The following is an 18,272-nucleotide window of genomic DNA, read 5'->3' as shown; positions in this document are numbered from 1 at the left end:
ATGCATAGTCTTATGCACAATAGTCTATGTAAAAAACTCTATGCATATGCATAGTCTTATGCATAAGACTCTATGTATAGAGTCTTATGAATAGATTCTACATAGAATTATGCATATGACTCTATGCATAGAGTCTATTGCATAGTGTTATCCACAAAGTCTTATGTATAAAGTGTATGCATGTAAGAATCTTCTTATGCATAGATTCTACATAGAATTATGCATATGATTCTATGCATAGAGTCTATTGCATAGTGTTATCCACAAAGTCTATGCATAGTCTTATGTATAAAGTGTATGCATGTAAGAATCTATTGTATAGAGCTTATGGCATAGTCTTAGGCATATATTCTATGCATTGGAGTCTTATGCATAGGTTTTTCCATCATGGTTTCTATGCACGTAGAGAGTATTATGCATAAGAGTCTATACAATAGTATTATATATAGAGTATATTGTATAGTTTTATGCATAGAGTCTATGTATAGTCTAATGCATAAGACTGTATGCACAGCATAGATAGTCTTATAATGCATAGATCTTTCTGTCATGGTCTCTATGCATGTAAATAGTATTATAGATAGAGTCTATTATATATTCTTATACATAAGACTCTGCATAAGCATATAGGTTTTTCCCTCATAGTCTCTATGTGTGCCACACTAAGAAAAGGCCACTATGAGTAAGAAAAAACACTTATAAGAGTATTTTGCATAGTATTATGTATAATACTATGTAAAGAGTGTTATCCATAGATCCTATGCATAGTATTATGTGTAATGTGCAACGCATAGTCGTCGTCTGCATAGTTCTATGCATCAGAGTCCTTTGCATAGTCTTATGCATATGAGTATTTTGCATAGTTTCATGCATAAGAGTCTATGCATAACCCTTATACATATAGATCTATACTTCGACTTCTATGATCGTTTTCCTTTTTATATCCATGATTTCTAAAATGAAGCCTTGTATGCATGTATTGCTAATATATAATCTTATGTCTTTTCGCCCTAGATTTTTTATAATCTTCCTTGAGCTCTCTTTAGAAGATACCTCCACCAACATGCTCTTTGCTATTGCACCCTAGATTTCTTAGAAAAACTTTGTTTCAAAATATGTTTTTTGCATAAGATTCTTTTGCAATAGAGTCTTATGCATAAGATTATGCAAAAGAATCTTATATGTTGAGTGTTTTGCAATACTGTAATCTTATGTATAAGACTAGGGAGAGAGTCTTTAGCATAAGACTACACATAGACTTATGCATAAGATTCTATGTATAAGATTCTGTGCATAGTCTATGCATAAGATTCTGTGCATAGTCTATGCATAAGACTCTATGCATAGTCTTATGCATAAGACTCTATGCATAGGAGTCTATGCATAGTCTTGTGCATAAGACTCTTTGCATAGTGTTATGCATCAACATCTTTAGCATAAGACTCTATTGCATGGTATTATGCATAAGACTCTTAATAAACCTTATGCATATGATACTATTCTTCGACTCTATGATTATAATCCTTTTTATATCCATGATTTCGAAAATGTAGTCATCTATCCATGAATTTCTTATGTATTATGATTTTCCAAGATTTTATGATCTTCTTTGAGTTCTCTTCATTTTTGATAAGAGACTTCCACCAACATGCTCTTCATTGCTATTGCACCCTATGTGCTTGGGAAAACTTTGTATTCATTTTTTTTTCCAAATCTATGGACTTGCCACTTAGGCCATGGTGTAGTAATCCATGGGCTTACACACACAGGATTAGATCTAGGAATTCTTTTAGATGTTCTCTCTTCAGCGAGTAGGCTAGATCTTGGCAGAGATAGCTGATTGTCCCACACTATAGACAGCTAGGTCAATGACATAGGGAGTGCATGTTGCAAGTCTTAGTAGAGTGGCAACAGCTAGCATAGTGAAAATACTAGTGGTATTGGTGGTGGTGGTGGCGGTGCTGGTGGTAGTGGTGTTGACGGAAGGAGAAAGAGAGAGATGCACGATACAAAGCTCCCAAAGTGTGTGGAAAGCACACTGAGGCTAGGTATATATAGGTGGACCTAAACAAAACTCTTTTAGGTTCGTGGGTTTAAGGAAAAGAGAAATTACAAGGAACAGAGAGCTCTCTTTAGTATATCAGAGAAACTTAGGAGAATCTATACTATGAGGATGAGAAACTAAACTTAATTTTTCCTCAGTGAGTTTATTTTTGTTTTCTTTGACTGGATATAAAAGTAGAGCAAGCATAGGGAATATTTTAAAGAGGAAGTTTCTCTTGTGAAATGGAATTCATAATTGATTTGAAACACTGGTTGCGATTTGCAAAGCTTAACATTACTTTTTGTTAAGCAGGGATTTAATATTCACGTGATCACAAGATTTTTTGTGATAATAACACATGTGAACAAGTTATTCACATATTCTCATGTTCCCGTTCACAAAATAACAGGTCACTTGCCATTTGGGAACTCCTTAAAAGCTTGGCTACACATGGGAATAAGCTATTCACATGTTCTCATGTTACCATCTTCACATAATAGCAGGTCAAGCTACCTAAGAAGATTTTTTATGCCCGACAAAGATAATTTTTTTAGGCCCTTGTGAAAGCTTTGTGAATATAACATGTGATTATAAGATTTTTGTGTTATTAACATATATTATTAACATATTCACATGTTCTCGTTTACGTCAGTGAAATCCCTGTTATTAAGCAAGCAATGTATATTGAAGATAGTGAGGGATAAGTTCCATATCACTTTCAAGAATGCTTAGAAGGATGATCTCACCTTAAAAGTGGATTACCAATGTTTTCCTATCTATCTTCTCCTCATAGTTAAGGAAGATTCTACAACACCATATTAGTGAATTTGGGAATTTCCCAATTCCCTTTTTTGAATACTTAAAAAAGGGGACATGGATAACATGTTTATAAGTTTCTCAAAATCCTATCATATGACCTATCGTTGGAAAGTGCTTGAAAAATGGAATCTAAAGAGCTATAAAGCGCTCATTTTGGATTAGTGGTGTTCAAGTTATGGTTAATCCAAACTTTTGACCACGTGTCCCAAACTTGTAAAAAATTCCCATATTTCCCAATATGGTGTTCTACTCTCTTGTCTCATTTTATGTCCTTTAAATCATAGGATACTATATGTGCAAATGGACTAAATTTTCCTATGAAGGAATGAGATAATAAATAAAAACTCACCTTACTTTTTCTCAATGATTTTATTTCTTTGAGTAGGGAAAAAATAGTGTGTGTATAGGAAAATCAAATTAATTACAAAGTTTCTCTTCCTTACATGGAGTTTCGTAATTGATTTGAAATGTTATAACGGTTAAGAGGCCTTGCAAGCTTGGTTGCGATCTCGGGGGATGCACTACTAAGAAACCCTATGTATCACATGCATACAAGGGGTATTTAAAAAACCCCATTACCTGTGAATTTTCATGAATAAAATGACCCTTTTCTCTTTAATGACTTACAGGTTTTTTTTTCCAAAATCGATTAGAAAAACCCTTTTTATAAATATTTTTCTATAAATTTATCTTAAATTTTTGAATTAAAAAAACCCCTTCATTTGAACGCGCGTGGTATACTTATATATTTTTAGGTGAATCCCTCGAGGTTGCGATTTGCCAAGTAGAACGTTACTTTTTGTTAAGCTGCTATCTCATGATGTTGGATCCACACTTACTAGAACTCGAGAGAGCACTCCATTTTAGCTATAGTGAGATGTTGGAACTTTCTGTAAATGTATACTTATCTACCTCTTTTTTGATGAAGAACTATATATATTTTTCATGAAAATGTACAAACTTCTAAGAGTTAGTGACACATATCCTCTTTCATAAGAATATAGTATATAACTCTTGTTTGAGATCATATTGATATTTCTCCACATTAGCCAAGGTAAGGAGACTCACATTTTGTTCTCTTGCATCATAGATGATTAAATATTAGCTAGTGTGTGTTGGGATTAATGATAAGGAATGACCAAAGGAGTTCTTTCGACAATAGAACCAAAAAACTACTAAAGTGGCTTAAAGATATGAGAGGGTAGTAAGGAGGTTGTAAGTTCAATAAGGGAGTCATATAATACGATGCCCTCACACAAGGGACAAGTAGGATAGAATTCAAAGCGTAGTTTTGTTTTATTGAACACATGCATGCGTCCATTTGGCTTCATTGCTTATGTGCTCTACTATCGTTCAAAAATAAATACGTCACCGAGCATTCCCATTCTCCTTTTCATCTTCTTAGTTTTGTTTTATACAAGTTTAACTAGTCTTGAACACATGCATGCCTACAAATATTTGGCTTCCGTGTTTGTGTACTCTACTCTTCCTTCAAGAAAAAGTAGGCCTACAGTCTACTGAGCAGGCCTACAGTCTACTGAGCATTTTATTGGATGACAATTTGTAAGTTTAGTGATGTATTTATTTCGTGCTGTGATTTGTAAAAATTGGAGCTGTTGGGATGCATTGCTTTTGAAAATAAATAATACAGATGTTTGGTATAGCCAAAAAAAAAAAAGCAACGCGGAAGGCATGCATCATGCAAACAAGTGGTCTAGTAATAGAGGTCGAGATCAAAGGAGAGGACCCATCGGGCAGGGGCGACCCGCACGATCTCGACGAGGCGATTGGTGACGAGGCCGCGTGCAAGGAGGAAGTCGCCGGTGCCGCCAACGACGGTGAGTATGCGCACTTTCTGGGCCTCGTCGATCTGGCCCATGATGGTGAGGGTGCCCTTGTAGGTGCCGTCGTCGATGGTGGCCGTGAAGGTGTGGAAGAGCACGTAGCCTTTCTGGCTGTCCAGCACGTAGAAGCCCTGCGCCACCCCGGCCGACGCCGAGGTGTTGGAGGCGCCCAGCGTGAGGGGGGCCTCGAAGGTGGCCACCACGCCGAAGTTGAAGGGGTTGGAGAAGGTGCCCGGAGGGAGCGGACCATACACCGAGGTGAAGTAGGTGTTATTCACGATCGGGTTGTACACGGTGTTGTGGAGGTAGAATCTGTAGCGGGACGGCCCGGCCTTGATGTTCTTCTTGTGGCAAGAAGCTGGCGTGGCATTGAGGCTGATCAGCGCCAGTAACAGGCATGCTGCAAGGAGCAAGCGGCTGGGCATATTGCTGGTAGCTGCAGGGGGCATTTCAATACAGCGGAGGAGCGGTGATCACACAAGAGTACCTCGCTTGATCAAGCTGCAGGGAAATTATTAGGTGGGATATCTAAGACTCAGTTGGTGCTAACGTCCGGATGGGAGGAGCAGATGAGAACCTGACCTAATGAATGACCTGGTAACAAGCAGACCTAAGGCGGGATGATAGATCTGATGGAGCGGAGTAAGCTCCTATTTGTAATACACTAGTAAACGTCCCATCTTGCGGATTTTATGGGGTCAACGCCCCATTTTGTAGATATCGGCGCAGTTAACGGGCCGTCGGGGAGACTCTTGTTAAATAATAGACAAATGTGTTTGACAATTCGCTTGCAAAGGTCCTAAAGACTTGTTGCAATATCCCAATTAGGAGCAGGTCGCAAGGTCCAGTGGAGTGACTCACCACCACACATAGAGAGTAAGGCATGGTAAAACCTACAGAAGTACAAATCAAAACAACCGTTAGTGTGACACATAGAGACCCCATGCCTTCTCCAAGATTTTGCACATAGCTTTACGTCTTCGACAATACACATTTTATTTCGAGGAGCTCAACGAACAAAACATGACCTTCTCTTTTGGTATCCCCCAGAAAGTTAGGCAATTATGTTATATATGTAGCATAGAGCAACCCACCTTACTAACCATGAGAGCAAACCAAAATTTCTAGTATACTTTCTCTCCTTCCAAATGGATTTAAAAAACCCCTTGTATTGAACCCACATGCTACGCTTACATATTTATGAGTGCGCCCCCCAAGAAACTGCCAAGGTCTATGTTTAAAGACCCCCAATATTGATAAAGCTCCAATGAGTCTTGAAAAACAATATAAAATGTGGAATTGTATGGTACTTGCTAAAAAAGAATTATGAGTTATGCACAAAACAATGTCTGTAGAGATGGTTTGCGACACCACTCTTTGCACAATATAATATATAAGAACATGTGTGCGCACATAAATACAAAGTCCACTTAAAAAAGGGGACCAAGCACTAATAAAATATATGGCGCAAAGAGATAGAGAGATAAAGTGTGTCTTTTCATCCTGCCTCCTGCTAAATGAAGAAGGGGTAGGTGAGAGTGAGTGAGAGAGAGAGAGAGAGAGAGAGAGAGAGAGAGAGAGAGAGGAGCAGGTGCCTTATCGCCTCACTAAGGGCAACATCGCCCTTAGTGTGGTGGACACCATCACTAAGGGAGACATAGCCCTTAGTGTGGGTGTCCACCCCACTATGGGTGACATCTCTCTTAGTGAGGGGGCCCTTCCCTCACTTAAGGCCACCGCCCACCGCCCATGTCTCTCTCTCACGCACCCCCCCTCTCTGTGTGTGTGTGTGTGTGTCTCTCTCTCATAGAAATCCGCTCTCTTTATCTCTTATTGTTTTTTCCTCTCTTTTAAAAAAGGAGATGAGAGGGCCCAATGTAGAGAGAAAAGAAACAATTAAGAGAGAGAGAGAGAGAGATAATTAAAAGCAAGAGAGAGAATTGAATTGATTGTGAAATCTCACTATTAGAACTGATTATGCTTAGATCTCATAGAAATGATTATGAAATCTCACTATTAGAATTGATTATGCTTCGATCTCATAGAAATGATTAGTAGATTAATCAAGGTTACGAAAAAGGGATATATTTGATAATACGAGAAGAAAAAAGTATTACAAAAATAAGATGTTATTATATAAAATTTCTATATATTAAATAGAATAGCTAGTTATTCAAAATAATGATTTTAAGCATAACAATGTGATCATTACGTATAAATTATATGTATTCATGAAAATTAAAGATAGTTAGAAAAGTATATATTAATGAGAGTTAGTTATGCAAGATTTATTATAAATATAATTCTTGAAAATAGATTTTAGATATAATACATTAATGACACTATTTATAATGATTGAAGAATGTTTTTTTGTTTGTCAAAAATAATATTTTTTTAATGAATATATCTTAAAATTAAGTCTAATATGCTTAGATTTAGTGCTTAAAATTCGAATTCATTTTCATTAGTTTGTTGTGTATTTGTGAATTGATTTTGTGAGCTATAGTGCTTGACAAATAGAGATCTTTTTCCTTCTTACCTTCTTTTGGCCTATTTTTTTCTTCATTGACATGGAGAACACTTTTTTTCACATTTTTATAGGAGGTTTAGAGAACGATCCTATTGTTAGAACTATGCAGGGACGTTTTTATATTACTAAACCTGATGATATTGAATTGATTATGGAATCTCACTATTAGAATTGATTATGCTTAGATCTCATAGAAATGTTTATTAGATTAATCAAGGTTATGAAAAAAATGGATATATTTGATAATACGGAAAGAAAAAAGTATTACAAAAAAGGAGATGTTATTATATAAAATTTAAATATTAAATAGAATAGATAGTTATTCAAAATAATGATTTAATCATAGCAACGTGATCATTATGTAAAAATTATTTGTATTCATGAAAATTAAAATTAGTTACAAAAGTAATTAATAATGAGATTTACTTATGCAAGTAATTATTATTAAATATAATTCTTGAAAATGGATTTTAGATTTCATACATTAATGACACTATTTATAATGATTGAAGAATGTTTTTTATTTGCTAAAAATAATATTTTATAAAACAAATAAATATATTTAAAATTTAATTCTAATATGTTTAGATTTAGTGTTTAAAATTCAAATTCATTTTCGTTAGTTTGTTGTGTGTTTGTGAGTTGATTTTGTGAGCTATCATTGACATGGAGAACACAACTTTTCACATTTTTGTAGAAGGTTTGGGGAATAATCCTATTGTTAAAGCTGGGCAAGGACGTTTTTATATTACTAAACCTAATAATTTTGGATGGAATGCGATTTACCCTCATTCTGGATTGAAGGTTTTTGCAATAAAACCACAAGATGATGCTGTAGATCATCTTATATCTATCCAGGAAGCTAGACCAACTGGAGAGGAACCATGTTATATATTTGATACAGGTATAATAACTGAATACCTGGTTGTTCCAATAATAGGAGAGTCAAGCAACACTACTACAAGCACACCAACTGAATAGCTGATTATATATTTGATAACGATATAACATCTGAATACCTAGTTGTTCCAATAATAGGAGAGTCAAGCAACACTACAGCAAGCACACCAACTGAATATCTGGTTATATATTTGATAAAGATATAACAACTGCATACCTAGTTGTTCCAATAATAGGAGAGTCAAGCAACACTATATCAAGCGCACCAAAGTAAGTCATTACTGATCTTACAATGGAAGATTCTCCCATAGGTAGACCACTTCAAAAGAGTGTGGTCAAATACTTATTGTTTGAGGAATCTCATGCAGGTGTTCTTCGCTTGTAGAATGTTATTAGGAAGCACACATATTCGCAAAACTAGTCTTTTGTTGTGAAAAGTGGTTGGAGTGTACAACTTTGATTATTATCAGTTAATCTTTTGTTATAGGATGTGGACGACACTCCTTTGTCGCACATTCCAACCACCAATCTAGTAGAAACAAAACATGCAAGTTGGTTAGCAAGAGAGGGCTTCAAGCGAACCATCTCTTTATATGATGCTGCTATTTCATATCTCGCTGATTTCCTCTTGCAATCCACAAAGAAGCATGAATTCATGCAAGTTAATATCACATCAAAAACCCACAGTTATAAATCTTGAGGAAGATAACTCATCACATCGTCCAGAGTATGCCACCACAGAGAACCAACCACGCAAAAAGCACGGTAGGAGATTAACCTTCCCACCCACTATTTGGTCAATGTCTTACTCTTCTGTAGGATCAAGATTATCTATTTTCTCCCCTTCGTTGGATGTACTTGGATCTCTATCAAAACTTGAAGACCTTTATTCCACATGCTCTTGAATCTATCCCTCAGGCCTAGTATCCATAGCTACTACAGTAATCGCAATTGGCTCTTGGATTCAACATCAAACTCTATCATTTAGGTCTTCAGTTTTGACAATATCAACTCTATCATTATGTTTTCCTTCAAAAAAATATTTTCTACGAGAAGAAACTTAGACTACAAATAAACATCTTGGATCCTTCAGATTTTCTTTAAAGATGACTCGCTTCACAATGCTCGGGTAGCATAAAGGTGTCTTTCTTTGGTGGTCAATCCATGTTCCACGAGCTACTGAATCTTACTACACATCTCCGTCTATAAAAAAATTTACTTGCATTTGGGGAGGGAAATCCTAGAATGATTATCTTAGTAATCTCCCCGATTTAACAACCTACAATCTCACAAACAAATGATTGATTGTTGGCATCAATCCAATTATTATTATTTTTTTTACTAGAATTGGGAAACTGCTGCAATCATGATTGACGTGGATAGGAATATACTCGAGACTAGGATTTTCGAGATGTACCACTCAGTCACCCCTACCGAAGTTGTCTCTCTCATCCAGTAAAAGAAAAAGGAGATAGAGAAAGATTTTATTTGAGTAGTTTTATGCTTTACTCGTACCCGCTTTCTATATACCCTTCCCTCTATCTTACAAGTCTCTTGCGTATATTGGTGTTCCTGACCATCCACTCTTGCTTAATCCTGAAAATGTGACTATTCCTTGTTCCCGCCTCAAGCCTCGATGTAGACCTGGGGTAAAGCGGTGTCTACCGCTCGGATATACTTTTACGCCCGTACATGGGGAATGGGACTCGACCCAATAACTGTGAAATGTTGTTCGATCTCACCCAAATGACTATTTAGTTTATCGATCAATGAAGATTTCTCTCTCTCTTCTTTTTTTAAAAAGTATCTACTCCGATTCCTACTTGTCGAATCACACGTAGGGATATGGACAAGATGCATAAAGCCAAGGGTATTTCGTAACTGATAGATTGTACGATTACCTGTTGGACTTTCAAAAATTTATAAATTAGTTTAACCGATTTGGAGCTATTAGAGCTGGATCTACCCTTGGAGGTACATGGGGTCGAAGCAATAACAATATTCTTACGAATATGAGAATTACTGTGCCCATTACCAATACTCCTCAATATTGGGCAAAGTAAGAATCTGGGATCAGCTTCTAGTCTATGATATGAGCGATGAACATTCAATTCATGAATATCTTGAATCAATATTGTACAGGGAGACACCTCTCTCGCTATTGCAAAAATGAGATTTAATCGGTGCACGCTCTCTTTCGGGATGAAATTTCCATGTACATTATTGAAATATGATTGATTGTATAGCAACTTCCTTAGTGGTAGCCTCATCAATGGAAAGTAGGAATTGGATGCTACATCCCTAATAACGGAAGATCATCTACTTTCTATGGGACCTACTACTGAAATTCCTTTAGATGGTAATAATCGTGATTAGAGTGAGATAGGTATGTCATGACATGGCATATTCAGAATGCCTCTTCGTCTCAAATTTTCTTTTGCTATATATTACTTCCACTCAAAAATGTCAGCTGTGTGACCATAGTGTACCATATTTATGATACTACAAGCACACCAACAATTAGTTTTCAAGGTGATGCACGATAAATACACGTTCCTATTTTTTTAATGAGATAGTAATCAAGGAGATGGATCACTTACATGCCAATCATAGCCTTTTGTAGGCTCCTCTCACTCCTCATTAGTGATCACTTCACCATTATTTCATGCTACTGTTATTGTTAAATCTCGGGGGGTCACTATATGTAGAATACCCCTATCGCGTGCGTTCAAGGCCTATATTTTAAATCCCTTATCTGTGAATTTTTTTATCCATATAATATCCCCTTTTCTTTATGAATCTGTAAAATTTTAAATCATACCCTTATGTAAATATATTTATGTAAGTTTCATAAATTTAAAATATGCTTCTGTTGAACGCACGTGATATTTACATTTTTTTGTGAGTGACCCCCCTCGAGTGTTAAATCAAGCCATCAACTTGAAGGAAAGGAAGGTAAGTTGTGCAAGCTCCCGATGGTATGGTATGTTTCTTGTTGTTTGACGACTCCTAAAATTTTTATAGGTAATAATCCGTTGTGCCCTCACCTACTCATACGTTTGAATTCATTTAACAATAGAATTTGAGTTCAAGATGAAAAATTTACTAATCTTGTCGCGAGTGTTGTCCATCGCCCTTATAAGCCCATTTTCTTGTGGCACTTCCCTAACTACTCTCTCATCTTCTTCATGGCTTCAAAATCGAGGCATCTTTGGGTCAAATGAACTAAGAAACTTTGTTATATAAACAAGAGATTCTTGTACAAGCCATCCTTTAACCATACTACCCCGTGGATGAGCTCATTAACAAACAAATCCCTTTAGAGTTTTCATGAACCTATCTAGAAAAAAAATCCAATGACTATGGATAGTCCCTACATCTGTAACCTCGTCGATGACATGAACTAAGAGGTGCATCTAAATGGTCAATTTTCTTGTTAGTAGAAACTTTTTGACCATGCACATGGCCTCCAACAAAGAAGTTTAGATGAGATGATCTCTCCTTATTTCCTTTGTGGAGATCCAATGCATGAAGGTGCTAACCTTGTAAATGGTGGCTCTGATGTCTTCAATAAGGTATCCCTTTATTACAATTGGAAGAACGAATTGTAGAAATTTGTGCCAAACATGGGACTTTAAGCCATTGAGCTCATCATTATTTGTAAATGCACCTTTTAGGCAATGCATACATCCAGTGGGGTGTGAAACTCTAAAATGGTCCTCTTTGCTTGTTTTTCCTCCGATTTACTTTAGACCCATGATGTTTTAGGTAACACCATCTTCCCATTAGGTCATCTTTGTGGCCATAAATCTTCCATATGTCCAATGATATTTAGATAATCCCTTTGGCCCTTGCTTTCTTTAGTCTCACTTATGGTTTCCAAAGCACATTAGCTAGATTCATGAATATGTGCATTGGGCCTAGTAAATGATTGATAAGAAGATCACTCTAATTAGCAAATTTGTAGAAAATGGAGAGCATCTTCATCCCTAGGGGGAAAATTTTACATTATCCATGCTTTCTTCCATCACATGTCTTTAAGCTAGGAGGTGGTTAGCCTAGATTTCCCTTTTACAATTCGTGATTTAACAGGGAGATAATGCACATGACCCTCGAAGAATATCTTTTGGAGTGATGTAGAGTAAGAAGCGTCCAATTGAGGTGCACATACTGGGCATGCATTGTATCCATGTGATGCTCCCACTCAATAATCACAATAAAATTCAAGAAAAATAGAATTTTGCACAATCTTATTTGAGGTAGTAAGAGAACAATTCTTTATATATCAAGAAATCTTACAATAATATAATATGACGCACTCTTGAAGGAAAGAGTTTGAACTACCTGACCACCACTCTCATGAAAATCTCGCACTCACACTCACACTCTCACTATCAATTTGTTCTTCGATTTTCTGTGTATTCCTCTTGTTCATGACCCCAAAAGCTAAAAGTAGCCCTTTTGGAGCCTTCTCAATCCATGTGCCATATTTTTGGCGATGCCCTTTTTTGGAAAAAGTCTGTTCGGGAAGCTTTCCTCATATGCGATCATCATTCCCATGAGATTACCTCTTTTTTTTTACATTGGGAAAACATCCCTTTTCTGTGGTGCGTCATTCGTGCCTCGATGATCCCATGAGGATGCTCAATAGCTCATCTTGAATATTCCATCCTCCTCTTCGAATTTGGATATCTTCGTTTGAGGTTAAATCTTTATTCTTGACCTCCATTTAGGACCTGCAATGTCTTGACACGAAAATCTAGGCACATTTTTAGCACAAAACCACTTAAAACCTGCTTTGGAGTCACCAAATGGATATGAAATAATGTGAGTCACAAAGGATTCACTTAAGAAAAATTCTGTGTACAAAATAGAAAAACTCTCTCATACAAAACTTCACCTAATTCCACATTTAACCTAGTCAAAAATCACTCACAAAAATGACCCTAGAAATGACGAAAACCGAAAAAATTCTTGCAACACAAAATTTTGTTAAAACATGTTAGGTGTCCTAACAAAACATTCTACACACTTTCTGCAACAAAAATTTATGAAAAATATTTATACGAAATTATGAAGTGTCACAATCCAGATATAGTGAATCCTAAAAAACATTTTAAATCAACACAAAAGGAGATTAGAGAAATTAAACTTTCTAGCTCACAAGTTTAATTAATTATCTTTACCAAGGAACTTGTTGAAGTATGTACTAAAGCTTACCAGAGCATTCTCCCTAGCTCTGCCAATCATGTAAAGTCTACATAAGTATTCCTTGTATAATTGTAACTCTTTGCTTATAGCACTTGGACATATAGTGAACTTGAATTCCATCCCAAAGTATTCAAAGCTCCTCTACCAATGGGGCTACGCATACATCCATGTTCTTTGCTTTGTACTTTCCTTGGACTATTAATGATACTAAGAGATGCCCCTTATTTATTGCCAAACATGGTGGAAGGTTATAATTCACAAGGGAGAGAGGCCATGTGCCTCACGATGAAATTAGTAAACCAAATGGATCCACACCATCCATTGCTAGTCCAAGATAAATGTTACGAGGCTCTTCTCTGAAAATAGGCCTCAATGTGTCTCCATGCAAGAGAATCGGCGGACATGCATGACATTGTCTATGGATCTATTAGACCAATTCCATGTCATTAAACTTGCTATAGATTTGCACCTGAACATGCTATTTTTCCTTGGTATGATAGGTAAGTGTCTCAAAACTTTTGCAGGAACCTTTTGCTCCTGAACATCTTGCCTGTATCTAAGTGCCCCACAACTTGGACATTCTTAACAATGTGTGTATTCATGTGGGTAAAGGATATAATCATTGGGACAAGCATGGATACAATCGTAGTCCATGCCCATTTCACTTAACAATCGATTAGCCCCCGCACGAGAGCCTAGCATCTCATTTCCCTCCGGTAAGATTTTACCCTTTAATAACTTGCCAAGATGAAACATGTATTCTTAATCAACACCATGTACATTATAAAGACTAAAAAATTACATCATATGCATGTCATACACACCTAAATATTTCTGAGATGCTTGAATAAAACCACCCAAATATCGAGTCAACATAAACAGGCATATGTGTAATTTGGATATTTGACCTAAAGGATAAAGTGGTATATGTGCAAGGTTATGCAGTTCGTCTTCTTCATGGTTTGTATCTCGACACTTTATTGTGCTATTGTCCTTAACACCATGATCCTTAGGTCCATAGCCCGTTAAATTTGTAAATGCATCCAACATCTCATGTATTGTAGCCACTTCTAACGTGTCCTCTCGTTATTGAGGTGATCGGATGGGTTCTTGAGGAATATTGCCCTATAAATTTTGCTTTGTTCGGTGTCCTATCCTAAACATAGTATCTAGTAGTGTCCTGTTGGGCTAGATTTCCATGTAGTTAACCTAATAATCAACATTACTAGGGTCTTCATGTGAGCAAAAACGTAGATTTTGTAGCACCAAATATATACCATACACATGTACACGATTGTTTCAAATTCTTCGTTTTCGAGTGATGTGAAACTTATGTGTGCACGAGAACTTTCTTCTCTCTTTAAGATAGACAGATGCTTCAATGTAGAAGAGCATCATGTTGTCATCGTTTAGTTGTGCTTCATCAACATTACTAGGGTCTTCATGTGAGCAAAAACGTAGATTTTGTAGCACCAAATATATACCATACACATGTACACGATTGTTTCAAATTCTTCGTTTTCGAGTGATGTGAAACTTATGTGTGCACGAGAACTTTCTTCTCTCTTTAAGATAGACAGATGCTTCAATGTAGAAGAGCATCATGTTGTCATCGTTTAGTTGTGCCATGTCTAACAAATTGGCAGTTGTCACCACATCAATGTTTTGTGGATCCACATCACCATTTTTTTTTTAGCACCACATTGTCATTCTTTCGTGTTGCCATGTCACCTAAGGTTTTAGTTATCAATACCCCGATAGTGTCAGCCTGCTGTGGTGCATCATGCTATCAATTTTGGGTCCTACACATGTTGTTTAGGATATTTTTGTTTGAGTCTCTTTTATAACCTAAGAACCGATTTTTTTGTCACCAATTAAAATTAAAACTTACAACGTTGGGCATGTGAGAAAAGGTTCAAAATCAAAAGTTTGAATGAAATTTCTTGGGTGCTGATATGGGCATTAGTATGAGCTTTAGTATGAGCATTGGTAAAAATTATAGAACATGGCTTCGAAATATTTTTTCTTTGTTTGCCTCTATTTGTCAAGATAGAAGGTCAAAGGTAAGCTCCCCCCCTTGCATGTACCTTATTTCTTTGAGGTTTACCATAGTTTTCACCTTGTGTGTGTGTGTGTGTGTGTGTGTGTTAGAGGTTTACCATAGTGTTCACCTTGTGTGTGTGTGTGTGGGTGTGTATGTGTGGGTGTGTGGGTGTGGGTGTGGGTGTGGGTGTGGGTGTGGGTGTGGGTGTGGGTGTGTGGGTGTGTATGTGTCTATTTGTTTTTTGTAGGCTTAGATCTTATTTCTTCTCTCTCAACTAAAGGTAATATGGTCAATGCCTTTTTCCCATGTTCTTCTTTCTACTAACCAGTGATTTAGCTTTGGTTTTTTGCTTCTTTTGTATATATTTTTATGAGGGCAACTTCTCTACACTGGCTCCTTTTCTTTGAGGTATGGACCCTATCTCTAAACTGTTTGTTATTATTATTTTATTTTTGGATACAAAGTGCCCCAAAATGGGTATGTGGGTAGGAAATGCAGGTACAAATGAAGCCATAGTCAAGCCAAGCCAATATTTTCATCTATGCTTAGCGTAGGCTTGGCTATGCATAGCTATGGCCATGGGTAGGCTTGGCTATGCATAGGCATGCCATTGTGGTTTGCAATGGAAATAACCATGGTATGCCTGTGCATAGCCAAGCATTTACATGACCATGGCTATGAATAGCCATAGCCATAGCCATATCTTTGCTTTAGCGTAGTCTTGGCTATCCATATCCATATAAGCCATAGCTTTTCTTTGGCGTAGGCTTGGCGATGCATAGACATGGTTAGTGGGCTTGGCTATGCATATGCATATACATGGCCATGTATGGGATTGGCTATGCATAGGCATGCCATGGCAGTATTATGCATAGTCAAGCATATGGTTATGTATAGCAATAGCCTACGCTTTCATGTGGCATAGGCTTGGCTATGCATATCCATGGCCAAGTATGGGCTTAGCTATGCATACACATACAAAGTGTTATATGGACCCTACCTCCAAACAATTTGTTATTATTATTTTATTCTTTCATACAAAGTGCCCAAGATGGGGAGGTGGGTAGGAACTACGAGTACAAATGAAGCCATAGCCAAGACAAGCTAAGATTTTTGTCGATGCTTTGTTGCTTGGCCATGCATAGCCATGGCTTGGTATGGGCTTGGCGATGCATATGCATAGCCATGTGGCGAGGTATGGGCTTGGTATGCATAGGCATGCATAGGCATGCCATGGTGTTTTCAAGGCAAATTTAGTTGGCATGCCTATTTATAGCCAGGCATTTACATTGCCAAGGCTATGCACAGCCAAGCCTATGCTTATGCATAGCCAAGCCTATGCTTATGCATTGCCAAGGCTATGCACAACCAAGCCTATGCTTATGCATAGCCATAGCCATAGCTTTGCTTTGGCGTAGGCTTGGCTATGCATGGCCTTGGCCATGTGTAGACTTGGCTATGCATAAACATACAAAGGGCCATAGCTTTACTTTGGAAGGCTCAGATCTTTTTTCCTTCCTTTCCCATGTTCTACGTTCTAACCACACTGATTTAGCTTTGTTTCTTTTGTATGTATTTGCAGGAGGGAAACCTCTCTACACCAATTCTTTTGCTGCCAGGTATGGATCCTATCTCTAAACCATTTGTTAACATTATTTTATTCTTGCATACAAAGTGCCCCAAGATGGGGCAGTGGGTAGAAAATGTAGGTACAAATGAAGCCATGGCTAAGATAATCCAATATTTTTGTCTATGCTTTGCTTTAGCTTATGCTTGGCTATGGTAGGAAATGTATGTACAAATGAAGCCATAGCTAAGAGAAGACAAGCTTTTTTTCTATGCTTTGCTTTAGCTCAGGCTTGGCTATGCATAGCCATGGCCATATGTAGTCTTGGCTATGCATAGGAATGCCATGGTAGTTGTAAGGGATATTTCCATGGAATGCCTATGCATAGCCATGGCAGTTGCAAGGACAACCACCATGGCATGCCTATGCATAGCCAAGAATTTACATGGCCATGGCTATGCATAGCCATAGCCATGGCTTTGCTTTGGCATAGACTTGGCTATGCATAACCATGGTCATGTGTAGTCTTGGCAATGCATAGGAATGTCGAGGTTGTCCTTGCAAACCGCCATGGCATGCCTATGCATAACCAAGCACTTACATGGCCATGGATATGCAAAGTCAAACCTACACCAAAGGGCCATTGCTTGGCTATACATAGGTTTTGTCATGCATATGTGTATGCCAATATTAACTTCTAGTTTCTGTGTAGTGAGACACTCCGGTTACAATACACACCCAGATATACTCTTGTCCAAGATTATCCAGAGTTTTGGATACATGCCCAGACCACAACCCTTCTTGTTGCTTGTCTACATGTAGACGTTAACAGTGGTGGTGGAAGTGTTTTTGGTGGTTGTGGTGGCATGGATGGATCACTCCCACGTGTGCACCCACCCATCTCCTCCACATCTAGTACACCACACACACCTCAGAGTCCTTACAATCCTCACATACCAACAAGCAAGAAAGTATATCATTTGCGTAATGGCATCATTGGATGATGGAGGGGAGGAGATGAAAGGGTGTATCCATCAACTCTTAAAGATTCAATTTGACCATGAAGTGATGAAGAATTGGGATACCTTGCATGAAGATAAAAAAAACTTCATTATCTCATAGATTAAGAGTGAGTATAGTCCTATAGGAGTGGTAGTCCCTAATCATTGGATCAATAGTGTCATGGTAAAAACCATGGCATCATGGAGATCCTAGGTAAGGGATGCCTCAAAGGAGGGGAGGAAAAAACCGACCTAGCTAGATGATGAAGAATGAAGACCATATTAGGGAGTTTGAAAAAGTCCCATTAATTT

At 37.4% G+C, this 18,272-nt stretch overlaps 1 protein-coding gene across 1 annotated transcript; it reads right to left on the bottom strand.

Annotated features, from left to right (window-relative positions):
* Positions 1 to 4,334: 4,334 nt before the first annotated feature.
* On the bottom strand, positions 4,335 to 5,323 carry LOC147609038 (disease resistance response protein 206-like). Its single transcript, XM_086788490.1, has one exon. It carries the CDS (start codon positions 5,154 to 5,156, stop codon positions 4,578 to 4,580), a length of 579 nt encoding a protein of 192 aa, XP_086644616.1. The 5' UTR covers positions 5,157 to 5,323; the 3' UTR covers positions 4,335 to 4,577.
* Between the last annotated feature and the right edge of the window lie 12,949 nt (positions 5,324 to 18,272).

The sequence above is a fragment of the Cibotium barometz genome, chromosome 52 (genome assembly GCF_041138505.1).
Source record: "Cibotium barometz isolate CiBa-2024 chromosome 52, ASM4113850v1, whole genome shotgun sequence".
Classification (NCBI taxonomy): domain Eukaryota; kingdom Viridiplantae; phylum Streptophyta; class Polypodiopsida; order Cyatheales; family Cibotiaceae; genus Cibotium; species Cibotium barometz.
Note: the sequence above shows the minus strand (reverse complement) of the source record. Positions and strands in the feature narration are given on the sequence as shown.